Here is a 25547-nt window from a genome sequence, read left to right as displayed (position 1 = left end):
GAATGCTGATGGTTGCGATCCATTTGAGGGGAAAATTTTACACCAAATTGAGTTTATCGTGATTGCTACAGCTGGTTATCAGTAAGGCTGAAGGGAAGTGTGGTGAGGAAGGGTTGCTAGAGTAATTTGTTTTATATATATGCAATTTCAATTTCTCAGGTTGTCTTTGCTGTGTAAAAATCATAATTGCATCAATAGAAGCTGTTGTTTGTTTGAGTTATTTCATTAGCATTGCACTTTATTTGTATTTAAAATTTTAAAAAGGGAAACAAAGTAAAAAGCAAATAATCTCCATTCATCATATATACAGTACTAATGGAATTGCACGCCAAGTATTTGACAAAATGTCAAACTATTGTATAATGAAGGAAATTGATGTTTGATTAAGCCATAACCGGTTAAGGGTCTTTACAGTTTGGTCATATTACACCAATAGCGCATGTATTTAGAGCTAGGATATTGATATGAGCTTCCTGGACGTGGATGCTGATCTGGATGCAACTGGGAGCTGATCCAGAGGCGGATGTCTAGGAAGCACATCCGAAGGCATCCCTGTGAATCCGTATGGCACCCACAAGGCACCCATGCGCTTCCAGATGCATCCGTGAACCTAGGCCAAGAAAAGCATTTTTTTAACGACATTTTGCAACTTAAAACTCATTTGAACATGTGCGAATGTTTTTTATTCAATTTTTCGGTCCTAAGCCTAAAATGACCTTGAAAGCAATATTAAACTAGTATGGGGGTACTTCGGGACGACGGGATGCTCGGGCGAGTTTCCAAGACACGAGGAAAATGGACCTCATTTTTGGGATGGTGGGGGGACGGCGAGGGGATGGCAGCAAAGGGAGCACGGGCTAGAGAGTGGTGTTGTATAGTATACATATAGAACTTGAAATACTAGTTATTAAATGATGTTTCAGTAGTTCACTAGAACATACCAAATTAAAATACTTGAACATAGCAAAATTGCAACATAAATTAGAACCATTGACATTCAACATAGTAACGTATTACATACCCAATAGTAACATTCAAAAATCAAAACTCAAATAGAAATTCAAGTACACATCCCAACGACAGCATGGTTGCAAAATGGCAAAGGTGGGGGTACTTGGTTACTCAAGTACCCGATGCGGGGACGTCTCGAGGACGAGTGCTTCAAGGTTTGGGAGGGGGTGCGAGTCTCTAGGTTACACTACTTAAAAGAGGTCATTCAACCATTCTTCATCTCATTTTGTTTGCAGCTAGACTTTCTTCTCATTTGGTCTCCATTTTGGCATTTTGAAGGCAAGGTGACAATTTTCCACAAGGATCGTTTGTAGGGAAAGAGATAGATTCCACAAAGGAGTTTTAAGCATCTAAGGTAAGCATTTGATCCCATTCTTGAGTTTTTAATGAATTTCTTTGAAATTTTGATGAATTTTATCAAATTTGTGAAAAAAAAATCAATTTTTTTCTTTTTTTAATAACAAATAAAGAAACAAATTTAGCAATCTATTTTAGTAGTTTTGTATATTTTTTTACAATTGTATCTTGATGTTCATAGTTTTATTCTAATTTAACTTTATTTAATTTCTTATTCATAGTGTCGAGTTCGTGTCTGTCACTATTGTCATGTCTGTCACCATTGTGTCCGTCTCCGTTGTCGAGTTCATGTTCGTTGCCATCGTGGCCATCATCGACGTCAAGTTCGTGTCCCTCATCAAGTTCATATCCGTCACCGCCATGTCCATCACCGACACCAAGTCCATGTCCGTCGTCAAGTTCATGTCTATCACCATCATTGTGCCCGTTGTTGTCACCATCGTCGTATCTATTATCATCATTATGTCTATTGCCATGTCCAACACCATCGTCGTCGTCATGAGTGTTATCTTCATTGTCTCCATTGTCATCATTGCAACCGTATCTATTGCCAAGTCCATCATCATGTTTGCCACCATCGTTCCATCTGTCAACGTCGTTGTGTCTGTCACCAATGTCAAGTTTATATCTGTCGTCAAGGGTGTATCTGTCACTGTAGTTGTATCCATCGACAGCATCATGGTTGTGTCCATCATCATTGTGTCCGTCATTGTGGCTACATCGGTCGCCATTGAGACATTGCTCGCTGTCGAGGTTCTATCCATCATCGAGGCTTCAACCGAGGTTCTGTGTGCCATTGAGGTTTTATCTACAACTAAAATTTCGTTTTACACTGAGGTACTCTCCGTTGAAGTTTTTTCTACCAAGGTTCCCTTTACTGAGGTACTCTTTGTTGAGGCTCCCATCATCGCAGCACCCTTCACCAAAGCTCATATTGCCGAGGTTCTCACAGTCGAGCCCCCCTTTGTCGACATTCTCACTACTGAAGCTCTCTTTGACAAGGTTTTATCCGTCAAGAATATAATAGTGATCGTTGTGGTGGTGTCAGTGGGTAAATTTTTGCTAGCATCAGCGTCTATGTACATGACCATACCCAAAGAGATTTTTAAACATAATGACATGAAAGATTTCATCAATTTGTGTCATTGGGATCCTTGTGAAAGCTACGACAATGTTTATATAAGAGTGGCACAACAGATGTTTAATGACAGTGGGGTGCAAAGGAGGTTTGATGACAATTCACTCATTTTGCCTGCGTGTTTGGTTTGGGATCCCGATGACTCGGGATACGATAATGTTTATATCAAAGTGGCGCAGCGAAAGTTTGATAGCAATGTGGTGCTACAGAGAATTGATGTCATTTCACTTGTCTTGTTTGTGCATTTGATTTGGGACCCTGGAGCTATTGGTTTTTCGTCAATTTACGGATTGCTTGAGGGCAAGAAATCTTTGGGCAGCAAGGATTTGTCATGTCCCCAATTTCTTTAATGTAATAATTTAATTTAATTAATTAATTAACTGGTCCCAAAATTTAAACAATATAAAAAGACCTTTAATTAGTTACTTTAATTAATTAATATGGACTCAAGTTAATATTTGTATTTGTGATTCCGATTGATTTAATGTATCTTGGACCTATTTTAATTTTTAGTTTTCATTAGTAAGTGTTGTCGTCGGCTATCTTTGTACACCCTCGGAAAGGTTCCCCCGACGGGTATTTAAGCACGGCTTGTAGGCAGTAGTTGGTAGGCTATTTGGATTATTTTCTTTGTACTGCGAATTCCTATTGGAGTTCTCTATTGTTCACCATTTCGGAAGTGAAAGATCTTACCTACTTGGCTTTCCGGTTTCGATGGGATTCAACCCTCACCCTATTCCGTCACCTATAATACCTTGCTCGGATCTGGCAAGTCGAAGCACCATCTTCAGCTATGAGTATTAATTGGAGAATATCGGTATTCAATATCTATTCATGCTTGGCATTTACTTGATGGTGTTGTATTCTAATATTACTTGTATATGAGTTTGTATTCTCTTTCCAATACAAAATACAATACCTTGCATACTCCTCCCTCCATCCACCTCTCTATGCACTCCCTCCACCCCTCCGTACTTCTTCCTCCATCCCTCCGTACTCCTTGTACTCCCGCCATCTTCCATCATCTTCCATCCGCCATCTTCCATCTACCAACTTCCATCCACCAACCTCATCGGTACTCCTCCCTCCATCTGACGTACTCCCTCTGTACTTCTTCCTCCATCCCTCCGTACTCCTTGCACTCCTTCTACCATCTTCCATCTTGCAACTTCCATCTCCATCTCCCATCCTCCATCTTCCATCCATCATCTTCCATCTGCCAACTTCCATCCACCAACCTTCATCCATACTCCTCCCTCCATCTAACGTACTCCTCCCTCCATCTGCCTCTCTCTAGACTCCTCTCTCCACCCCTCCGTACTTCTTCCTCCATCCCTTCGTACTTCTTGTACTTCTTCCGTCATCTTCCATCTTGCAACTTCCATCTCCATCTTCCATCCGCCATCTTCCATCTCCCAAACTTCCATCTTCCATCTACAAACTTCCATTTGCCATCTTACAACACCATCTTCCATCCTAACAAATTCCCGTGTTATATTTCATTCCTCTGTATGGGCATATCCATTCCACCCTACGACATCTTGCTCCACTGTATGGATTAAACATTTCCCCCTTTAGACGTGGACAAATGGTAAGGTTCGAAAAAGGAACATTACACATAGCAAGAAATTAGATTGCACTGTTCAAGAATAGCCACCACTAGCAGTCAAAGTTCAATGAGAAGGCAAGGAGTCAATAGTTTCAAAATAGTAGGATCTCCTTTACGAAGACATGCCACAAGAATCTCACAGGTTTCTAGACGTGGCTCATATCTTTCAAAATGTAATTATTGTCAAAAAGTAACAAAAGCAACCCATTCAGTGGCCTATATTCTCAGATCAAACTTCATTTTATGGGCCCTAATGGTAAAGGATTTGCAATATGCAAAGTCACAGATGGGATGTCCAATGCACAAATAGCTTCATTTATAAAAGAACAAGAAGTTGCTAATAAATTGGTTAAAAGATTAAAACAAAGTTTTTATCAACCTCCATCCAAAACAAAACAATGCAATTACCAGCAAACCAATTGTATCCTCCAAACATGCATTGTTGCAAGTACCTATACAAGTACTAGAAGAGGAAGAGGTAAAAACTACTACCTGCAAAAGAGGTCCATTGGACACAATACTTACAATGGAGGCAAGAGAGTGTGTTAATCAAGCCATTGCACGTTGCCTCTACGCCCATGATCTTCCTTTCAACTTGGTGAGATCACCATATTCGAAAGAAATGGCAGTGGCCATAAATAAAGCACCAACTGATTACACAAGTCCCGGGTATGAAAAGTTGTGTACTCTTTAAAAAAAAAGGCTTGTGTAGAGAAAGCTATTCAACGAATTAGAAGTTCATGAAAATCTTTGGGTGTTTCTATTGTTTCCGATGGATGGAAAGATACAAAAAAATGGCTATCGATTAATATGATTGTAGTTTTACCTAAGCAGACAATGTTTTTTAAGGTAGTTGATTATGAAGGGGAAGTGAAAGATTCACAGTTCATTTCCAAAGTTCTCAGTGAAGCCACAGAGATGGTGGGTAGTCAGAATGTGGTCCAAGTGATTACAGACAACATCAAAAATTGTAGGGCTGCAAGAGCTTCAATTGAGGGCTGATATGACCATATTTTTTTGACACCATGCACCATACACTCCCCAAACTTGCTCATGCAATAAATTGGCACTCACATAGATGGGGTGAAGCGAATTTACCAAGAGTAGGAGGAAATACAAATGTTTGTGACAAATCATCACATGTCACAATCTATATTCTCCAAATTGGAGATGTTGAAAGTAAATTATAATTCCTAAATTTAATTTAGTTATCTAATTTGAATAAATTTTATGTCATGTTCAATTATCAAATTGTATATAACTTTGGTTAATATTTATTGACATATTGTTATGATTAACTTACTTAGGTGGTTGAAACCACAATTGCATCTCATACTATTATTATGAGACGACTTGTCAAGGTGCAATGGGGCACTAAGCAAAATGTTTATTTCTAGCTAGTGGGGTATATGGAAGGTTTCGAATTCAGAGAGGACAAAAAAGATCTGGGATGACAGTAGGCTCATGCGCAATTTGAATTAGATTCACTAACCCTATCATGACTTTGCTTCACTTTGTTGATACAGATCAGACTTGTTTTGGGGGATGTCTATGATGGCATGGATACAATGGTAGAGAAGGTAAAACTTTCTATACAAACACATGAGAATGACCCCACACAATGTCAAGCCTTATGCAATTAGCTAGAAACAATAATTCGTCGTCGTTGGGAAAACATGACTACCCCCCATATGCCTTATCTCTAACGTACTATAGCAAGGAAGTACTTTCTATGCCAAATAGATTAACACCATATGTGAATGAAGAAGTTGCTATTGGGTGCTACAAAGCTTTTGCAAGACTCTTCCTAGATGATGGCATTCACATAAAAGTTAGGACAAAATTTCACTTATTTTCTTCAAGAGCAATGTTAGTCCACTTGCAATAAGGACCAGTGTGACATGGAGCTATCACATGGTGGTACCTCTATGGTCAGCCATTTAAGCATTACAGCCTCTCACAATCAAAATCCTCTCACAAGTAAGTTTTTTGAATTTCTTTTCATTTTTACGTTTTACTTTAATTTTGTAACTATGAACATTGTCCAAGATACACTCAATGAAGTGTAACCAGTTAGGCTCAAAAAAGCTGAAGACTTGGTTTACATTTATACCAACTTACATCAGTTGTCATGTAAGGAGGATCACTAGAGGGAAGGGGCAGCCAAGCTTTGGGATGCAAAACCTAAGCGTGTGAATTTGAATGCAGTTGTCATGTAAGGACGATCACTAGAGGGAAGGGACAGCCAAGCTTTGGGATTCAAGATCTAACTACAATCACAAATAATGATGTTGATAACATCATGACACATGATACATCTAGCACAAGTGGAACCATTTTTTGTTCAAATGATCTTGACCTTAATACAGTTGAAGATGATGGGAATTTTTTTTGCAAATCCATATGATTCTGATTCGGATTGATGAACATTGAATCATGAACTATATTTGGATCTTGTAATTGTGATGATTTTTTGTTTTGCGTTGGAATCATGAACATTGATGTATATAATATGGTTTATAATCTTATTGAATATTCAGTTATAAGTATGGGTGAAGTATCATACTATCAAATGTTTTAACATGTGTATTTCTTTCATATATATATATATATATATATATATATCTGCATCCACCAAAAAACATTTAGCGCTTTCAGGGACCCGATTCTCACATCTGCATCTGAATTTACACCCGATTCGGCAACTTAGATTTAGAGCCCAGAAATAGTCGCACAAACTGACATCAGGTTGAACGCTGCAAATTGTAATTCTCAAATTTCGATAGCATATTTTTATGTTGCTCAATAAATCCATGCTTCGGATTCATGAATTAGCTTGTAATTGAATGTTTCAGAATTTTAGTTATTTTGTAGTTGTCAATTCCTAATTTGCAAATCATTCAATATACCAAACAAAAAATTATAAAACCTCAAAAATACAAAAACAAAATCAGAATATGCAAGGGAGTCCAAAACAAACATTACGCTGGTCAAAGATAAAATTTGAAAACAAATTATCCATTTTGAGACACATATCCAACTGGGATATTTCAGTCTTGAATTTCCCAGATAACCTAATAGGGGACATTACAAAACTTTTATAAGAATCATTGGGCATTTGAATTGTTAGTTCTCAAAACCACAGATTGGAAATCCAAGAGCTTTGCCACTTCTCCAATAGAATTACTCAATCAGTTTTGGCCAACGAACAAGAATGATCTCCTGATTCAATTCTCCTACACTTTAGGCTTCACTAAACCTTGGCAGGTATACCTTAACCTTAAACCCTGATCACTTGGTTCAATTTTTTTCTATAGCAAATTTAATTTTCTGAATTCTTAAGTTGGCAAAATTCTTAAACTCAATCAAAATAAAGTTATATGAATGCTTTGATATATTTACTTGTGAAATGTATATTATTTAAGTGAAGCAATAGTGTTTATGATTAATGGATATGGAAAAATATTGAACTTCAAGACCTTAGACATCAGCCCGCTTTTACCAAATAAATTGGACACCAGTCTCTTATCCAACCTTGGGCAAATAGAGTCAAACTTTCTCCAGACCCTTATATACAACCTTGAGAAATAGTGTTATATGATCCACTACTTTATAGACTGAAGTTTAATTCGCAAAACAAACCCTAGTCTAATTAAATTTAATTTCTTTGAGAAAACCAATTAGACAAAATTCACATGGACAACATTTCATATGCAAACTTTGACAATCAAAAGCTTATATTGAATTAACTTCTTCATCATTAGAAGCAATTGATTTTGAAATCAATAATCACAGGGGATAAATCTGAACAAAATATTTGAACTTTAATTTTCAAGGTGAATAAGGAAAACAGGGCTCTTGCATTAAATTAGAAAAATGGGTACAGATAGTTTGTGCTTCATTTACAATATACAATATAACAAAACTTTAAAAAACATCTATTCCATCTTCTTCTTATTTTCTCTTTCTGTACTTCTCTTACTTCTACTCATTGCTTGTTGACCCTTCACCTTTTTTGTGCAAATGATACACTTTCTTATTTATATCTTAACACTAACAGAATGTGACTTTTTAAATCCAAAAGTCATTTCTCTTCAAAAATAAAACACCTCTCCCTTGATTTTAACCGCCATCAGTATTAAATGCATTTCTCAACAAATCACTGTCTTTATCAATTGCACATCTTTCTTTTTCATGTTCTTTCAGACTAGCACCATTTCATAATTAAAACATCGTGATTAGTAATTGCAGTTGTCTTGGTTTGTATTTTGTTCTTAATACTAGTGTTGCCTTATAATTTCTTTGACATCGCAAATATATCGATGGTTATTTATTTTTGTCTTTACATGAATCATTCTAAACTCCCATCACCTCATTCAGTTTGTTCACATTTGACGGTACACATTCCACTCCATAGGCAAGTTTGATGTGGAATCCTTTCTATTATATACCAAACATCAGTGTTCGATTAACTTGTTTCCATCACTCAACCCCTTGAATTCCTTTATATAACATAAAATTTGATTTCTTCATCGCTGTTTATACCTTGAACTCCATCGTTGCTTTTAACAAAACCATTGTTCACTTTGTTTTAAGTCATTGCGATATTTAAATATCTCGGTGCGTTTTCATTGTATATGCCCACAACACAGTTTGTCCTTCCATGGCAGGTTCTGGTTTGATAGCAATTACTTTTGCTCTGTCTCAAATATCCATGCTGTCAGATATGATGTATATCACAGTGTATCTCATAAAGTCTAGTCATTGATATTTTAACCCATGTATCTCATAAAGTCTACTCATTGATATTTTGACAACCATAACTACATGGGTTTTTGTCTTCATCTGATTTACTGCATCTCACAAATCTTACTTGGCAGGGCTTTGTATTGCGTGGCTTCCTTATAAATTATTTTGCAGTTGATTCATGTCTACTATTTAGCATGATGGTCATAATCGATTCTGGTCATATATTACTTATTTGTTGGTATATTCTATTCCAATGTCGCTGTCATCATTCTGATATCTTAATGCTATCGTGCCTTGCTGATGTGGATTTATATTTTTCACGAAGTCTTATTATATTCAATAGATTTCAACAACTTTAATATATTGGCTGACCGCTTGAATTAACTTTTGATTTTATCTCATTTGTTGGATGCTATATAAACTCTTTTTGATATCTGCCACTGTTATATAAACTAGTTAGTATTTGTCTTGTTTCCAATCTTTCACTGCTCATTCATTCTAAACCTTATTCCTTTGCCCCATACGATCGATGATAATATTAGTTCTCTGCCACATCAATCATTGTAGTATCCTCTGAATGCCACTGTGTATTGCTTGCTACATATTTATCACTCAACATAATTCAATGCATCTCCTTTATGCTTTTGACATTTGACATCAATGACAATATTTCTAAATTTGCCAAAATTTAGAGCTCCGACATGTATAAAGATGCATTTTAACATAGACTGCGACTAACTAATATTGCATTGATCAATTGTCTAAGCACCTTTTAATTATAAAAGTAATCAATCAATTGATTATATAAAAGCAGTCAAGCATAGAAGTAACCTATAAAGCTAAGGAGGATTCGTTCAGTTGTCATATTTCATAATTAGCAGCAACTACTAATACCCCAAACTAATCATATCTCTGTCTTTTGTTTTGGTTGAAGTTTTTCATTTTCAATAAGATCAGTAAACTCATTATTTACTTCCATCCTCATAAATAATTTTAGTAGAAAATCATCTATTATAAGAAAACTTAATAAGAAAACTTACTGGTCCATTTTTTATCACAGTAAATATCAACCTCTCATAAAATGTTTGCATTGTGTAAAGAAACCAATTTTGGTCATAACCTCTGTACTGTGCATTTGTAAATTAAGGTCCAAAAATATATTGCATTGAAAGAATTTGCATCATCCTACAGATGGATGAAGAACAAAGATCCTGCAATGCTCAAGCTAGAATATGATATTTATAAAAAACAATGTCAAATATTGGCAGTTTTACAAGACACTGTCAATTATTTGAAGTTTTATAAGTCAGTGTCAATTAAATGAAGCTTAGACAAGCTATTGTAGTTATCAACTTAAGTGGACTTGAGAAAAAATAAATAAAACTAGAAGCAGTTCTTACTTTTTGAAGCATGGTTCCATAGGGTATCCAACTGCCAAGAAAGGGATCAAACATCTCCACATCAGAAAAATATTCTGCCCCATTTCCACCACCTAGTGCAAATAATTTTCTATCCAGAGAAGCCCCTGCTAAGCTGCCTCTACACAGATTCATTGATGGGCACGTAGTCCATGAATTACTCTCCTGATCATACCGTTCAACTATACAGAAACATTCAGAAGATTCTCAGACCTTTTCTATAATGCAGCATAACAAAGGAATAGTGACTACCACATTTATTGTGGAGACAATTCATCAGTTTCAAAATGGGAGATGAAGTTATATCTGATTAAATACAAAATAAGTTTATTTTTATTTTTCAAGAGGGAGAAGGATGTATAACAGAGAACATATGCATACCACTATTATACCAAAGACTTCCATTCCCACCACCAAATACATAAATGCATTTGTCCAGAATAGTTGCTGCAGCGTATGAGCGAACACTAGGCATTTGTGCAAGAGATTTAATTGTGTCTGGTTGTGGTGAATATGCATCAAGTGTATTCAACCATAAATCTTGGTCTCCATTATATCCTCCCAGGAGGAAAATTGAAGGGACAGAATTTTGTGGCTCTTGATCATCATGACCAGATATGCCTACTTCCCTTCCTTCCAATAAACGTTCAAGTCGTGCAACTTGCTCCTTCAGAGTCTGAATTTCTGTATCCATTCTTATCTGAGTAACCAGATTATATGTGTAACATGTGAGAAATAAAATCATTGAGAACGAGACTTTTGGGACTACAATATTTCAATATAATATTGCATGGTATACACTTGTCCTACAATGTTTTCATAAACATCAAATAACTATAATAGAAAATCCAAAGACAGTTTGAAAAGTAGACTCATTGAAATATTGTAAAATTATCTTGCCCTGTTGCTAAAGAATTTTAAATCCCAGGTCAAAACACTAAGTTACTCAGAAAGACAAGAAATGTTTCATGCTGTAGTAACAATTTGAGATTTGATCAATGCATCTTGACCTCATATCAACCTGTTTGGCCTAAGCAACATAATATAGCTTTAGAAAATAAATGAGTTGAGCTTTGATAAATCACGGAGCAAAACTTTAGCATAAAATACAGTTTTCACACTAAATTGTATATACATGAAAGGTGAGCATTTGACATTTCAAATTCAAAGAACCTTGAAGAAAAAAAGTGAAAAATACAAGACAGAAAGTAAGAAGATATTTCAGTTAAAAAATGGGAAATATGAGAAGTCAAGAGCAATCCTCAACTCAACATGTTCACTGCACCTTAAGAATGTGAATGAAGTGTCTTGCTCAATACTAGAAGTTCTCAACATATGCTTCTAAGATAAGTCAGACACCACATGATGGATGTCTGGATATTTCTCTTACTGGGAGAGAAATTAAGTTTAACTAAAACGGACTTTTTTAACAGCCTTTGCAATATTAATAATTTAGTCACAATTCCCTAGGTCTGCTATAAGAAGTTGAATCTAGATCTGAAATGATGATTGATTGAAAGAAGTAATTTTAAAGGAGACAAGGCTCCTTAAATAATGAAATATAAAAATTATGTTTCTAAAAGAAAAATTTGTTAACTACGAACTGAAATAGAAATATACTAAACTATCTAATTGACTAGATACATTAAGTGACTATATACATCTAAAGATACATTAAGTGACAATGACCATTATGAAGTAAATAAATATTATATCATTCTAAAATCTAATAATCTCCCTTAACAGTCCACTTATTAAATTAGATCTGCAAGTCATTTGGTCATAAAAGCATAGAAGGCAGCCCCCTTCTTATCAGTACACTCTGCAACATGAGCCTGTTGTTCAGCCCCTCCCTAGTGCTCTTAATCTTGTCGACATGACCAAATTTACCACAATCCTTCCAACATGATGTTGGGTAACAAAGCTAACCCTCCATTTGTCCAGAGACACTGGGATCAGCTTCAAAAAACTTCAAAACTCTTAAAAACAACAGTTTCGCCCAGAGTTGACAAAAGCAGCAATGTTTGCTACTATATCTGATAAATTACATACATGAACAATAATAAAGATGGCAGTACATACCAGATATAGGAGTGAAATATATCCTTATTCGTTCATGAATTCATTACAAAGAAGAAGACCAGAGATGGTTGACCAAAGATTACAATTCATCCAATTACACCATCGTACCTTCACTGGCAGTACACAACATATTTATAGAGCCTGATGGTGGCTAAGAGGAAAATTAAACATAACAACAGGCATTGTACACTGACTACATCACCCCCCTCAAAAGAAAGACATCTTCAAGACAAAAAGGATGTATCAAATGATATCAAAGAAGACTAATGGCAAGAGTGTAGACAATGACTTGTTAAGTTCAAACTCAAGCTTATACTGTACTTCAAAAAACAAATGAGGGTCTGGAGGCAACACCCCTAGCAGTATCAAAGGGCGATGCCCCCAACAAGATCAAGGGGCAGCGCCCCTCACGGGGTGCAAACCATACAGAATTCCATTGCGTACATCTTTTTTGCGACATTTTAAGATGTCAAGAATAATGTTGAAGAAGCTCAAAAATACACATTTCATGTCAAAATTATGATCAAATCATACTCTCCAATGAGATTGCAAGACATGTCATGACACTATATGCTTATGTCGTACAGAAGAATGGCACTGAGATGATCATACGACATATGGATGTGGGGGCAATACCCTTAGTATGATCAAGGCATAGTGCCCCTAATGGGATTTGCCAGGTGCAAACCACACAAGATTCCAAGTGTACATCATTTTCATGACTTTTTAAGATGCCAAGAATAAGATGTCTGGTGAGGATCATCTGAAGGCATTTATAAATGTGATTGATGATTTTGGGATAGAAGTTGAAGATGTTATAATGAAGTTCTTCTCGCAATCCCTGACAGAAGATGCTAGGGATTGGTACACAAACTTGGAAGATGCAAATATCAATGGCTGGTCTGAATTCAGAAGAATGTTTAGAGAAGAATATGGAGATAGCATTGATTGAAGGTTTGTTGCAAATGAATTCACCAATACTCAGAAGGGATACAACAAAGCAGTTTTTTATTTCAATGAAAGGTTTATGAAGGTCTATAATAAGGTTCCGTCTTATATGAGGCCCAATGAACCTACATGTCTTGTGTTATAGTGTAATGCATATGACCCTAAAATGAGGTTTAAATTAAGAAACCAGGAACCTCGGACTCTTAGAGGTGCCTGCAAAGCAGCGTTGCACATTGGAAACAATACAAAAGCATCTAGTAAAATAGATAAGAGAGATAATGTCAAAATTTTATAGAATACAGAAAGGCATCATTCCAGACAACCTAAGGAAGAAGATGAGCTTGATAAGGTCACGAGTGCATTGAAAGACCTTACTAATAGGAATGGAAAAATCAGAAGGGTCTATCTCATGACAGACCTAATTATTAAACACAAAAAAAGAGCTCCTTGGTTACATTATCAACCTTATAACACCACTGGGGATGATGGAAAACCAATGCACAACAATCAAAGGGGTGCTTCAAGTAACGAGATCTCTGACTTGTTAAAAAGACCACATGCATATACAGTTGAGGATAGTTCATGGTGTATCATACATCAACTGCCCCACTCACCTGTGCAATGTATGGTGGCAAAATAAATTGGACCACCTGTGGTGTCATGCAACGAATGCAATAATACCCATTGCATTCAACATTATTAAATCAACATTATGTCCACTATATCTAGTGGGGGGAGAATACTCATCTTATGATGAAAATAACACAGAGATAGATTACTGATGATCAGAGACAAATAGAAGAAAATTAACATCAGCAAGTCTTTTCTGATGATGAGAATCAAATGTGAAGTGCCTTAATGAATATTGTTGTTTCAGAACCAAAGGAAATCAGCCTCAGAAGACTATTAGATGAAGAGATCAGATCTCTTACTGCTGCTGCCATTGTCCAAGCAAGAAGCAATTACAATTTGAGATATCAAGTTGTCAATACTGATCAAGGGAAACTAAGTAGCATATTTATTATGGAAACATAAAAAGTCATAAAGGGCCTAAAGATGCAAAGAAACTAGATGAGAAGAATAAGACAACTAAAAACTAAAAACAACCAATTAAAAAGTGTGAAAAATATTAGAAACAAGACTAGGACTCGGCGCTGACTCAGCAAGGCTGAAAACTAAGCAGAAGGCTGCCCATGTGGATAGGGAGAAGCTTACCAATGAGTACCAAAGCAACTTCTTTAACTGAGAATGAAAAGATTCCAAAATCTAAGGTGGGTAAGACTCATACCACCAATTCTCAAAATGTTCCTACGTCTGCATGATTCAACTTGTCTCAGATAAGGTATCAGTTCCTTTATTAGAAATGAAAAAGACAGAAAAATGTAGAAAAACTGCATTGTCCTTAATTTAATACTTCTATAACACCTAATGGGGATCAAATCAGAATTTTGGAAAGGGAGTTGCATGTGTAAATGAAATTGATGATGAGAACTCTAAAGCTCCTTAAGCATATATAGGGAATGTGTTGTATTTACTGCTATACCTTGTACATTACATGCACAGAATAATAATATAGATCACAGCATATAAAAAATACAGGAGTAAAATATATCTTTATTCACACATGAATTAATTACATAGAAGAAGACAAAAGATGGTCGGCCAAGAAATACAAGTCATTCAACTACACCATACTACCTTCCTTAGCAATACACAACATGTTTAAAGGAGCTGATGATTGTCATCAGGAACACCAACATTAACCAACACACTTATAACTACCCAAGAGTGATGACAAACTTGATATATATAATTAATACATTGCAAGATAACCAATATTATCAAACAAAACAATAGGCATTGTACGCCGACAACACATGTATTTTATGTCACTTTATTGAATAATAGAAAACATGAAAAAGTGCATGATTAACTTTGGATCATCTACAACTGTAATGTCAGTATGGATAATGAAAGGATTACGTTCCTAAGTGGGTGTCTTATTGCACTAAATAGTACAACTTTTATGTTTTGTTTTCCATTCAATTTTGAATGTACTAATAATACAACAGAGCATGAGGCACTTCTGCTAGGTCTTAAATATGGCAGTGAAACATTGTATCAAAATATTAAGGTATTTTAGCGATTTTGAGTTGGTAGATTCACAGATCAAAGAAAAATAAAAGTTCAAAAGATTGAAGCAATATAAATCTGCAATATGGATACAGTGGAATTTTTTTCATGCTTATTCCATTGAATGGATTGAAAGATTAAAAAACGTCACAGCAGATTTTTTAGCTAACATTTCTTTGAGAGCTGATGATATAACCCTTGAAGGAATTTCAAGAACTGGGGCTGAAAAAAAGACATCACTACCTAACAACATTTGTAATTGACAAGCTTCTAATGATGATGCAAATTTGTTGAAATCTCTACTGTGTACAGATGATTATGATTCACAGGAGATTGACTTGCAAGCTTTTGCTGTAATTGTGGATGGTAAGGAAACTGTAATTGTGGATGGTAAGGAAACTTACTTTTAGGAATGAAATTATCTATTTGCTGCAATACCATTGTAAATTACATACATGAAATAATAATGCAGATGGCATTACAAAGTGGAAGACTAGAGATGGGCAACCAAGAATTAGAATTCAACACACTTCCCATTACTACATTCCTTGGCAGTACACAACATATTCAAATGACACAGTGGTTGCCAAGAGAGACACAACCATTAACCTGCTGACACTTACAACTACCTAAGAGTGACAACCAATGGATAATTAATACATTCTCAGATAACCAATATTATCAACATAACAATAGGCATTGTATCCCAACTACATCATCCCATCCCCCAAAAGAAAAATTGTCTTCAAGACAAAATGTATACATCAAGTAATATTCAAGAAGACTAATGGCCAAGGTTGCATGGGTACGTGGGTACGGGAACGGGAACGGGTACGGGTACGGGTACGGGTACGGATATTTTTCAAAACAGGGGACGGGGGTACGTTGTGTATGTCTAATTTTAATATTTTATATATATATAATTATCTTATAGAAAATCTGAAAATGAAAATATCAGTCATGAGTCATGACATTGAGCATCCAAAACAAGAAATCCAAAAATGTTTAAACTTATAAATTTTAATATATGAAACTGTGATAGTATGCTGAAGATTGTGATTGAAGGGTCTGGGAATTGCTCTGCTGTTTGAAGAAGTACTCACTCAACATTGATATTAAGAACAAGCTGCCATACTGGCTGAGAAAATCAGAGAGGCCATACATGCTGAGGTGAGTCTCATGAGTCTATAAGCTGGCTGTACATGTCCAGGAGGGTTTAAAAAATATCAGTTTTAAACTTTAGAGTCTAGATACTTGACAGAGAAGACAAACTTTAAATACACACAATAACAGTAATAACTTCATAATGATAAAGATACTTAAGTTTTAACAGAGAAGACAAACTTTAAATACGAACAATAACTTCATAATGATATATCAATATCATATAGATAGGACACATTGATATTAGAAATGATAAACTTCTAGTTTAAACTTAAAAGTTTAAAGTTTAAACAGTGAAAATCAGAAAAAGTTTATGACTTTATAGATTATAATCTATTGTTAATCAGCATTGTACCAAAGTCTCAAACTGATTACATATCGAAATAAGCTTGATAAACAGCAAGCTGATATGCAAACAAAAAACTAAAACAAAAATCAGACATCTTAATCTATTTTCTAGTCTTCTATGTCTTCATCATCCATATCAAGGTCCTCAGTTATGATGCTGTCCAAATAGTCATCACTCTCGAGCTCAGGTTCCTCTGCTGGTAGAATAATAATAGGCAAGTCAATAAGGCCATCTACTTCAACCTCTCCATCCACAAGGGCAGCAAGTTCTCCATCAGGTGAGATTTGATCCCATTTTGATGAAGGGCCATCATTGTATCCAGGATCTAGACGAGAGAGGAGACGAAGTGAGCTGTGAATGTACACCAATTTCTCTGCTTTCTTTGACCCCAAACGGTTTCTCAATAGTGAATGGATGAACCCATAAGTACTCCAATTTCTCTCACAAGATGAAGAGCTAGCTACTTGTGAGAGCAATCTTATGGCAAATGATTGCAATTCAGGAGCTTCACCTCCATGGTTCCACCACCACTCTATAGGGTCTATCTTTAATTTCATATCATATAAAGCTTCCACAGAACCAAACTTACCTTTCCCACGTGAAAACTTATTCCATTGACTCCTTATAACTGCAGCATCCTCACCTCGGCCATAGATCTTTTTTATTGCAGCCCAAAATCCTTTCATTACCTCTCTATCCTGATGTGGAGCCCTCTTCCCAGTCACTTGTATATCATGCCATTTAGGATTAAGAGCATACGCAGCACAATGAAGAGGTGTGTTAAGCTTATTCCATCTTCCATGTAACTTCTCCTCTATCAAAGGATATAGAGAAGGGTCTTTTATATCAGTTATTGTCTTCACTTTTTCACACATGGAATCTATTGCTTCATAAATTTCTCCCAAACATGCCTTATCTGAATCTGCATATCTGATCAGCTCACATATGGGCTTAATAAACTCCACAACAAATTTCACATCAGCCCAAAAATGCTCATCAAGAATCATACCTCGCACCTCAACAGCAGTATCTGAAGTAGATTGTCTCCAAGTTGTCCATGCGTCACTAACAACTGTGGAACACAAAGCTCCCTTGACTTCACAAAGGCGGTCAAGAAGAATGAAGTAAGAAGCAAAACGTGTATCAGCAGGTTTGAGTAGCTCCACCTTGGCAAATTTACGATAGATGGCTTGTGTGTGGTGGTGATTGCATATAAACATTTGTATTTTTCTCCCCTTCTCTATGAGATCTGTAATCCATTGAAACTTGCCAATGTCTTTGAGTGCATTATTCAACGAATGCACACAACAAGGTGTCCAAAATATATGCTTGTACTTTTTTTGCACCAACATACCTGCTGCTTTACAAACAGGGGCAGCATCAGTAACAACTTGGACCACATGTGTAGCCCCCACATCCTCAATGCCCTCACATAGCTGGGCGTGTAGAAATTCTGCATTTTTTTCTTGCCCTGAACAGTCTATTGCCTTCAAAAAATAAGGCCCTTTGCTGCATGTTACCATGATATTAAGTAATGGACGATTTCTAGCATCTGTCCACCCATCCATCACAATACTGCATCCCTCTGTAACCCACACTCTTTTCAGTGGTGTAGTTTGTTCATCTAATCGACTTTTCTCTTTATCAAGTAAAGTAGTGCGAAGCTTTTCATATCCAGGTGGTTTATACCCTGTTGGTGCATGAAGGATAGCTTGGACCATCTCAGTGTAGAAAGGGGAGCGAGAAACATTAAATGCAATTCCATTTGCATAAAAGAATCTTGCAATTGCTGCATCAACAGCATCTCGACCGATCACATCAAACAATTCTTCAATGGGATTTGAGCTGCCAATGTGTTGTCTCTTGCGAGCTACATCTGTAGTTGAGACATCTACTTCTGAATCTCCATGTTGACTCTGTACATGCCCTGTTGTTGAAGCATGAGAGCTCTTCTTAGCAACTTTCCCTTCAGCCCTTTCTTGCTCCCTTATAAGATCATATCGTTCCACCTCATTTGTACAAGGATCAACACCTACCCCAGATATGTGAAGGAAGTGAGCCTTCACTCTCGTGTAAGAACCTTTCCATTTCAAAGGGCAAAGCTTGCATGTGACCTCGGCTGATCCACCTGAACCCTTCGGCCCTCGAACACGATCAACATACTTCCACAAAGGATACAGCGCTTGCTTTCCTCCGCCTGACATTCTACCTGGAAATTTTTTTAAAAAAATTCAATAATTAGTGTCGAACTGTTGAGAAGATATTGTATAGCAAATAAAAAAGAATTAAAGACTTAAAGTTGCTTTATATTGCTTTATATTTTAAATTTAATATCTAAAATAAATTTCACTTTAAAATTTAAATGATTATTTAAATTGTAAACATCTATTTAAAATTTTAAAAATCTATATTGATATTATAATTTAATTTTTTTTAAATTTAAGATGATCGTGTATTGTTACAAGTCAAAATACTAAATAGTAAACTACTAAACTATAAATTAATTTAATTAAATCAATAAAATAATACTTTAATTAAATTTTATCAATTTTAAATTATATAAAAAATTAAAAATTAAATAAATACTAAAGTTAAACAATAACATTTAAAATTAAAAATGAATTTCAATAAAGTTATAAAATGTATAAATATTGAAATTTAAAAATATTTATTAATTTATTAATTTTATTTATTTTAAGACTTTAAAGTTACGTAGTTCCATCATATATAAAAATATTAAAATATTAAACTTTGTTAAAAGTTAAAACTAAAAACTTTAAAAATTAAAAGTTTAAAAATTAAAACTCAAACAAAATTAAAAAACGTTGAAAAATAATGTAAATGCGAGCAGAAAAGATGGTAAGGAAATGCGAGTAGAAAGAAGTTGATTAATGGATACCTGTCTGTGCGAGCGCCGAGTCTGTGGTTGCAGAAAAATGGGTGGAGTTTCTGAACGTTGTGTGGCGTCTGAACTTCGCGTGGCGTCTGAAAAATGCGTGGCGTCTGAGAAAAATGCGTGGCGTTTGAGAAAAATGCGCGAAACCGTCTCTGCCCTTCCGTTTTCCGACTTTCTTTGCCCTGCGTTTAACCTTGTCTTCGACGTGCGTTCAACCTTTAACCTCGTCTTTGACCTGCTCGCGGATGGAGAGTTTTTAATGCCGCGTTTTGCTAATATAACGCCGCGTTTTAGGTTACATTTTATTTCAACTTTCCAGCACGACAAATTGTGCCGCCTCTACCTTTTCAAAAGCTGACGTGGCGTTTTACGATTTAGGAAACGTGCCCTAGTCCGTACCCGGTACGAGATACGCGTACCAGTACCCGATACGTGTACCAGGGGTCTAGGTACGCGTACCCGTGCAACCTTGCTAATGGCCAAAGTGTAGACGATCGCTTGTACTGTGCAAACTCAACATTGTAGTGTACTTTGAAAATCAAATGGGGGTCTGGGTGCAGCGCCCCTTGCGGGACTCTACGATTAATTCCCCCAGAAGGGTCAAGAAACAGCACCCTTGTGGGGTTTTGGGGCAATGCCCAAGGCACACTCCCTATCACAATAAAGCGAGGGATCGAGTGGCAGTGCCCCCACCGCCAAGACCAAATTAACACCTTCACAACACAAAACTCCATAGCACACAAAAAGTTATTGGTTTTTTTAAATGCCAAAAATTACATTTACAAGGCTCAAAAATAGAAAATTCACAATGTTTAGCCAATTTATAATGTCAAAGTTTTGATTAGATTATATTCACCACATTGGAATTAGCTGCACTCCTAGAAGTTGTCTACCAAGTCATGCTCCATCCACATCAATCTAATAAACTATGCAACATCAATAGTTTGTGTTGCCTGTACGAACAAATGACCAGAGAGTTGTGCAATATTAAAAATAAAATTGCTGTCCATACAAACATATGGTACTTGGATGATCCTAAAATGTACTAAATAATTGAATGCCACCTTTCTTCTACCAGACGACATATGATACAATACAAAAACCCCACGCTGATCATTGTTGATGTCATACAACTAATTGAAGGTCACATATGAAGTACGGTGTGAAGCCACATACGATAGGTTTTTGTTGATAGCACACAATTGATTGGCGGGCACAAACAGCTTATGGTGTGAAGGCATGTACAATTTCTTTCCATTTGATGCATGTTCATGATTTGTTTTGTCTCTACATGATGACATTGTGGTATGATAGTGACTGCCTAGAGCTTCAGATTTTGTACTAGCCATAAAAGGGGTCACACAAGATTTCGTACAAAAGGATGCAAGTGTTGTATGCTTGTGACAAGACACTTTGACTGTACAAGATGGACTTGTCGTACAAGATGAACTTGTCATACATGGACAGAACATAGAATGAATTTGTTGTAATGGACTTATCATATGAGATGAGCTTTTCGTACGAGATGATTTTTTTGTACATGGATTGGTCATACGAATGAATTTGTCGATCAAGATTGAGTTATTGTATGACGTTATTGCATGGTTGTCCTATGGGATGACGTTTTGCTAAAGGTCAGGTCCAAATTGTCATCTAGGTTATTCCCACACAATCCTCGTACGAGATGTTTTGCCTAAATATGTTGTACAAAATGTGCCTTGAACTAAGTAGAATGATTTCGTACTAATAGCAAAAGGGTTCATTCTTTTGGCTTCTTACTACCCCATGCCTAACAAGACAAGGTCTTGCCAATTTTATCTTCCACTACTTATGCCAAAGACAAGCATGCCCTTATGGAGAGTGTGTCAATCAAATAATAGCCTTTGCAAAGTCTTCATTGTTTTTTTTTTTCCATTTTCCATCTTCGTAGTGTCAGATGTATTGTCCAATACTTTACATGCTTTCATTAGTTTCTCTTCCACAAGAGTTGTAACTTCAAAAAAATTACACATTAAGGGGAATACCTCATAGTCCTCCATTTGCCAGTGAAATAGCCCATTATGGAACTTGTCCCATCTTTAGAATAATCTTCTAACTTGAATGCCTATTCATCATTTGGTTCCATGCCTTTACTTCTTTCATCTATTTCTAGCTCTTTACCTTCTGAGTTATTCAAAGGAGCCAACCTCCTCACTCACCGACTGTTTCCTCAAATCAATGATGCACTTCCTCCCTTTACTCTCATTTGAGTGTATTATGCTTTTGATTTTAGTTTGGCTTTCACCATGACTAGCCAACCCCTTCAAAGGAGGGTGTCATACACCACTTCTAACAAGCTGACATTAAGGTCTAGAAAGAATTGTTGAGTGCCAATGATGACCTTCTATTCTATGGGACCATGTAGAACTAGGTTAATGCACACACACTTCGTCGACTGCTAAAGTGGGGACATTACAATCCGCTCCCCTTGAAATTGCTTGTCCTCAAGCAATCTTAGTATAGCCTATTGAATAACCTGCTCACTCTCTCATGTAGCATCCTCCTCCCACAGATCTTTCCATCTAACCAAATACTCCTTCACTATCTTGGTTCTGAGTTTCCTCTCTCGAGTGTCCAAAATCGCCTCAGGTACTAACATGAGCTTCCCCTCCTCATCCAAAGGGGGTAAATCTATAGAAGAAACTACACCCTGACCAATGGCTTTCTTAAGCCTCGACACATGAAATACATTGTGCACTTGACTGCCCTCTTGAAGCTCAAGCTCATAGGCGACTTCGCCCACTCTGCGAATCACCTTGTAGGGAGCATAAAATCTAGGCTTCAGCTTCTCTGCTCCGCTCCTCTTGAGCAATGACTACCTATATGGCTGTAGCCTCAAATACACCATATCCCCTACCTCGAAACTGCGCTCTACCCTATGCTGATCAGAAAATAAGCCTAAAAGTTGGAAAAGATTTATGGAAACAGCCATTTGTTATAAAAATAATGCCTTGTGTTGCTAGAATTCTTTTGAGATTGGATGCATAACTAGCAATGTTTGAAACCCAAAAAGCCCTCAGGACACTCCACTCGGTTCTACTTTTGGTTCAGCTCTAAGCAGTCTAGACAAGTAAACTTAGGTAGAACCTCATCCTATAGAGGCTTGGATTACTAGTTGTGTTAAGGGGCTTCCATATAGAAGGCAAACGCAAGAGATGCATGAGATGACTCAGGTAGATATGAGAAGGATGAATCAAAATTTAGTAGAGAAGAGATTCTTAATCAATTAGCAATCCCATCTGGCTAATGATGATATTCAAATTTATGGGGATGTTATAGATGGATCCTTTTTCTTCAAAAGAAGCACTCTTTTCAAATGAAGCAAACGATAGAGAGATAAAGACGAGGCATTGCTAGACCTTGCTTCTCTGCACAAAATTGAATGGACTAATATATCCAATCATAAAGCCAAATCTAAAAGCAAAGCATCAATTTGCATGCTCCAAAGGTGATGATCTTAGAGGAAACAAATCAATTATATGCTTAGGTAAGCCCATGTGGACCTAGGTTCTCTTTTTGAGCTTTATCTTTATTCCATGTTGGTTATTTCAATCTAATTAATTATTTTGGGGTTGTTTGGGTATCTCTGAGATGAATTTAAATTTTCAAGAGCGGAGGCCCCAATAGAACCCTCTCTAATTTACCCAGAAAAAAATTAAAAACTATGTTGCAACTCATTAAAAGTAGGTTCAATTCCATCATTTTAATTCTTCCGTGAGTCCATTTATAAAAGCTTCACAGCCAAAATTGGTTATTTGTCAATTTGACATACCTGTTTGTGCTCCAAATTTTGAAAATCTGCTGAATGCTGAGAATAATCATTAGTGTTCTTCCCACGGCTTCTTAACTCCGTTATTTCTTGTTGCATCTATAAAATGTAAACCATAAGTTCTTATTTGAAAACATATGCGAAACGTAAACAATTACCCTGGAAAAGCAGTATACTATTAAGATTCAAAACAATATATATGTCCATACCTGAGCTAAAGCACCATAGGTTTTCTTCCCAGAGCTTCTTAACTCAGTTATTTCTTGCTGCATCTGTGAATTGTAAACCAAACATTTTTCTTAGACATAGTCTGGGAATTCGGTATATAGGAAAAAATACATCCTGAAACAATGTATAAGTCCATACCTGAACTAAAGATAAGTCTTGGTGCTCAAAATAGTTTTGCAAGTTATCAGCCATGATTGTATTTAGAGACCTCAAGCCAGTTACAAAAACCTCTCTTTCTGCTTTCCCTGATGCATGGTCTGCAAGAAATTTATCATCCATTGATGTTTCTTCATCGTTCTCAAACTGAGAGTTCCTGTTGTCACTAAGGGCTTTTGTAGAAAGGTCTGACATCAGATTTTTTGAGCTATTCTGACGATTTATAGACAAATGCTTGAGTTTTTCAAGCACACGGTCTTCATTTGACATGTTAGTAATAGGTTGAGTAAATATTGATACTTGTCCAATTGATTCAGGTCCATTGTCAAGTAATGTGGCTAAAGCTTTGCCTTTCATTAGGTCACCAGCAGTTGTCTTTTCGTCATCTGAGTCTATTGTGATTGTATCCTCTGAGGTTTGGCCAAGTGATGAATGACTAGAGGCTCGACTTTTCTTTCCCCTATTCTTTCTAGATAATTCACCAACCTGTTCCCACAAATTCCCTTTTCTATTTGAAGTTTCCTTACCTTTGTGAGACACCACCATCCATTCCCCTGAATTGATTCCCTCTAAACCAGCTCCTGGATAATCCAATGATGTTCTAACAGGGGCAATCTGCCGCCCATCTGAAGAACTCTGAGGTCTTTGAGATGAGCACACAACAGAATGAAAAATTGACATTAATGCGTAAGTTTGAGCATGGTTCAACTCAAACCAAAAATGCTTATCAGAGTAATAGTTTTCACTGATAGCATTTTTGAAAGCAGCCTCCGGAAGCGCCTCACAACTTTGCTTGATGCAAACACGCACCTTGCACATGCATAAAGAACTACTTAGTGTAAAAGCAATTACCAACAGTATGAAACTTAATACAAAGTAGTAAAATACAGTGACTACCCCACTAGACCTGGTGCTCATTTGGCATTTGCTAGTGCAAATAACAACATAACATTTAAAAACCTATAGACATCTCTAACTGGCATGCATACCTGTGCTGGAAACTGCGTTTTATCAGCTCCGCCAGCTGTCCATGCATATGGATTGATGTTCAATTGTCCCCGACTTGCTGCCTCAAAGGTACCATGCATTTTTCTATCACTATAATTATAAAGGAACAACGGCAAACCAGGTTCAATGTTCTGTACATACACAAAATGTGGAGCTGGCAAACCTGACAAACTGGCTGTGTTAAATACTTATTATATGAAACTGTCATCTAGTTGATGCCATTTAATATGATTAAAGCAATAGCGTTAATAATAAACTATTATTTTTGTAGTGTATTTAAAATCAATAGAACTGGGTAAGTCTGATATGCTATCAAGGTTTGGTGAAAAAAAAAATCAGACTGGAATCAGGGTATTGTGATGCCAAAAGAGCACTCAATTTCGATGAGTCAAGTCCACTATACTTTTCTAGAGTTTTTTTTTCCCATTGAAGCCATGTTTTTAAGTCTAGAAGGTAATTTTTACAGTCATATACATTTTTCACTCATGTTTCT

At 36.3% G+C, this 25547-nt stretch overlaps 1 protein-coding gene across 6 annotated transcripts in view; it reads right to left on the bottom strand.

Annotated features, from left to right (window-relative positions):
* Positions 1–25547, bottom strand: part of LOC149549196 (influenza virus NS1A-binding protein) — a 149188-nt gene that overhangs the window by 82936 nt on the left and 40705 nt on the right. For 4 of the 6 annotated variants that reach the window (XR_016354056.1, XR_016354058.1, XM_089792616.1 and 1 more), the window contains exons 2-7: positions 25036–25217; positions 24029–24856; positions 23872–23934; positions 23666–23761; positions 10664–10982; positions 10265–10464 (exon numbers count right to left, since the gene is read on the bottom strand). Coding sequence is in view for 2 of the 6 variants with exons in the window: in XM_089792616.1 (XP_089648742.1) it covers positions 10265–10464; positions 10664–10982; positions 23666–23761; positions 23872–23934; positions 24029–24856; positions 25036–25217 (1688 nt within the window). In the remaining 4 variants the exon portion in view is untranslated. The remainder of the gene's footprint in view (positions 1–10264; positions 10465–10663; positions 10983–23665; positions 23762–23871; positions 23935–24028; positions 24857–25035; positions 25218–25547) is intronic. The other 2 variants (XR_016354057.1, XR_016354059.1) reach the window with 2 other exon arrangements.

The sequence above is a fragment of the Cupressus sempervirens genome, chromosome 7 (assembly GCF_028749045.1).
Source record: "Cupressus sempervirens isolate cs-2001-9-10 chromosome 7, ASM2874904v1, whole genome shotgun sequence".
Taxonomy (NCBI): Eukaryota; Viridiplantae; Streptophyta; class Pinopsida; order Cupressales; family Cupressaceae; genus Cupressus; species Cupressus sempervirens.
This window is presented reverse-complemented; position numbering and strand designations above follow the sequence as displayed.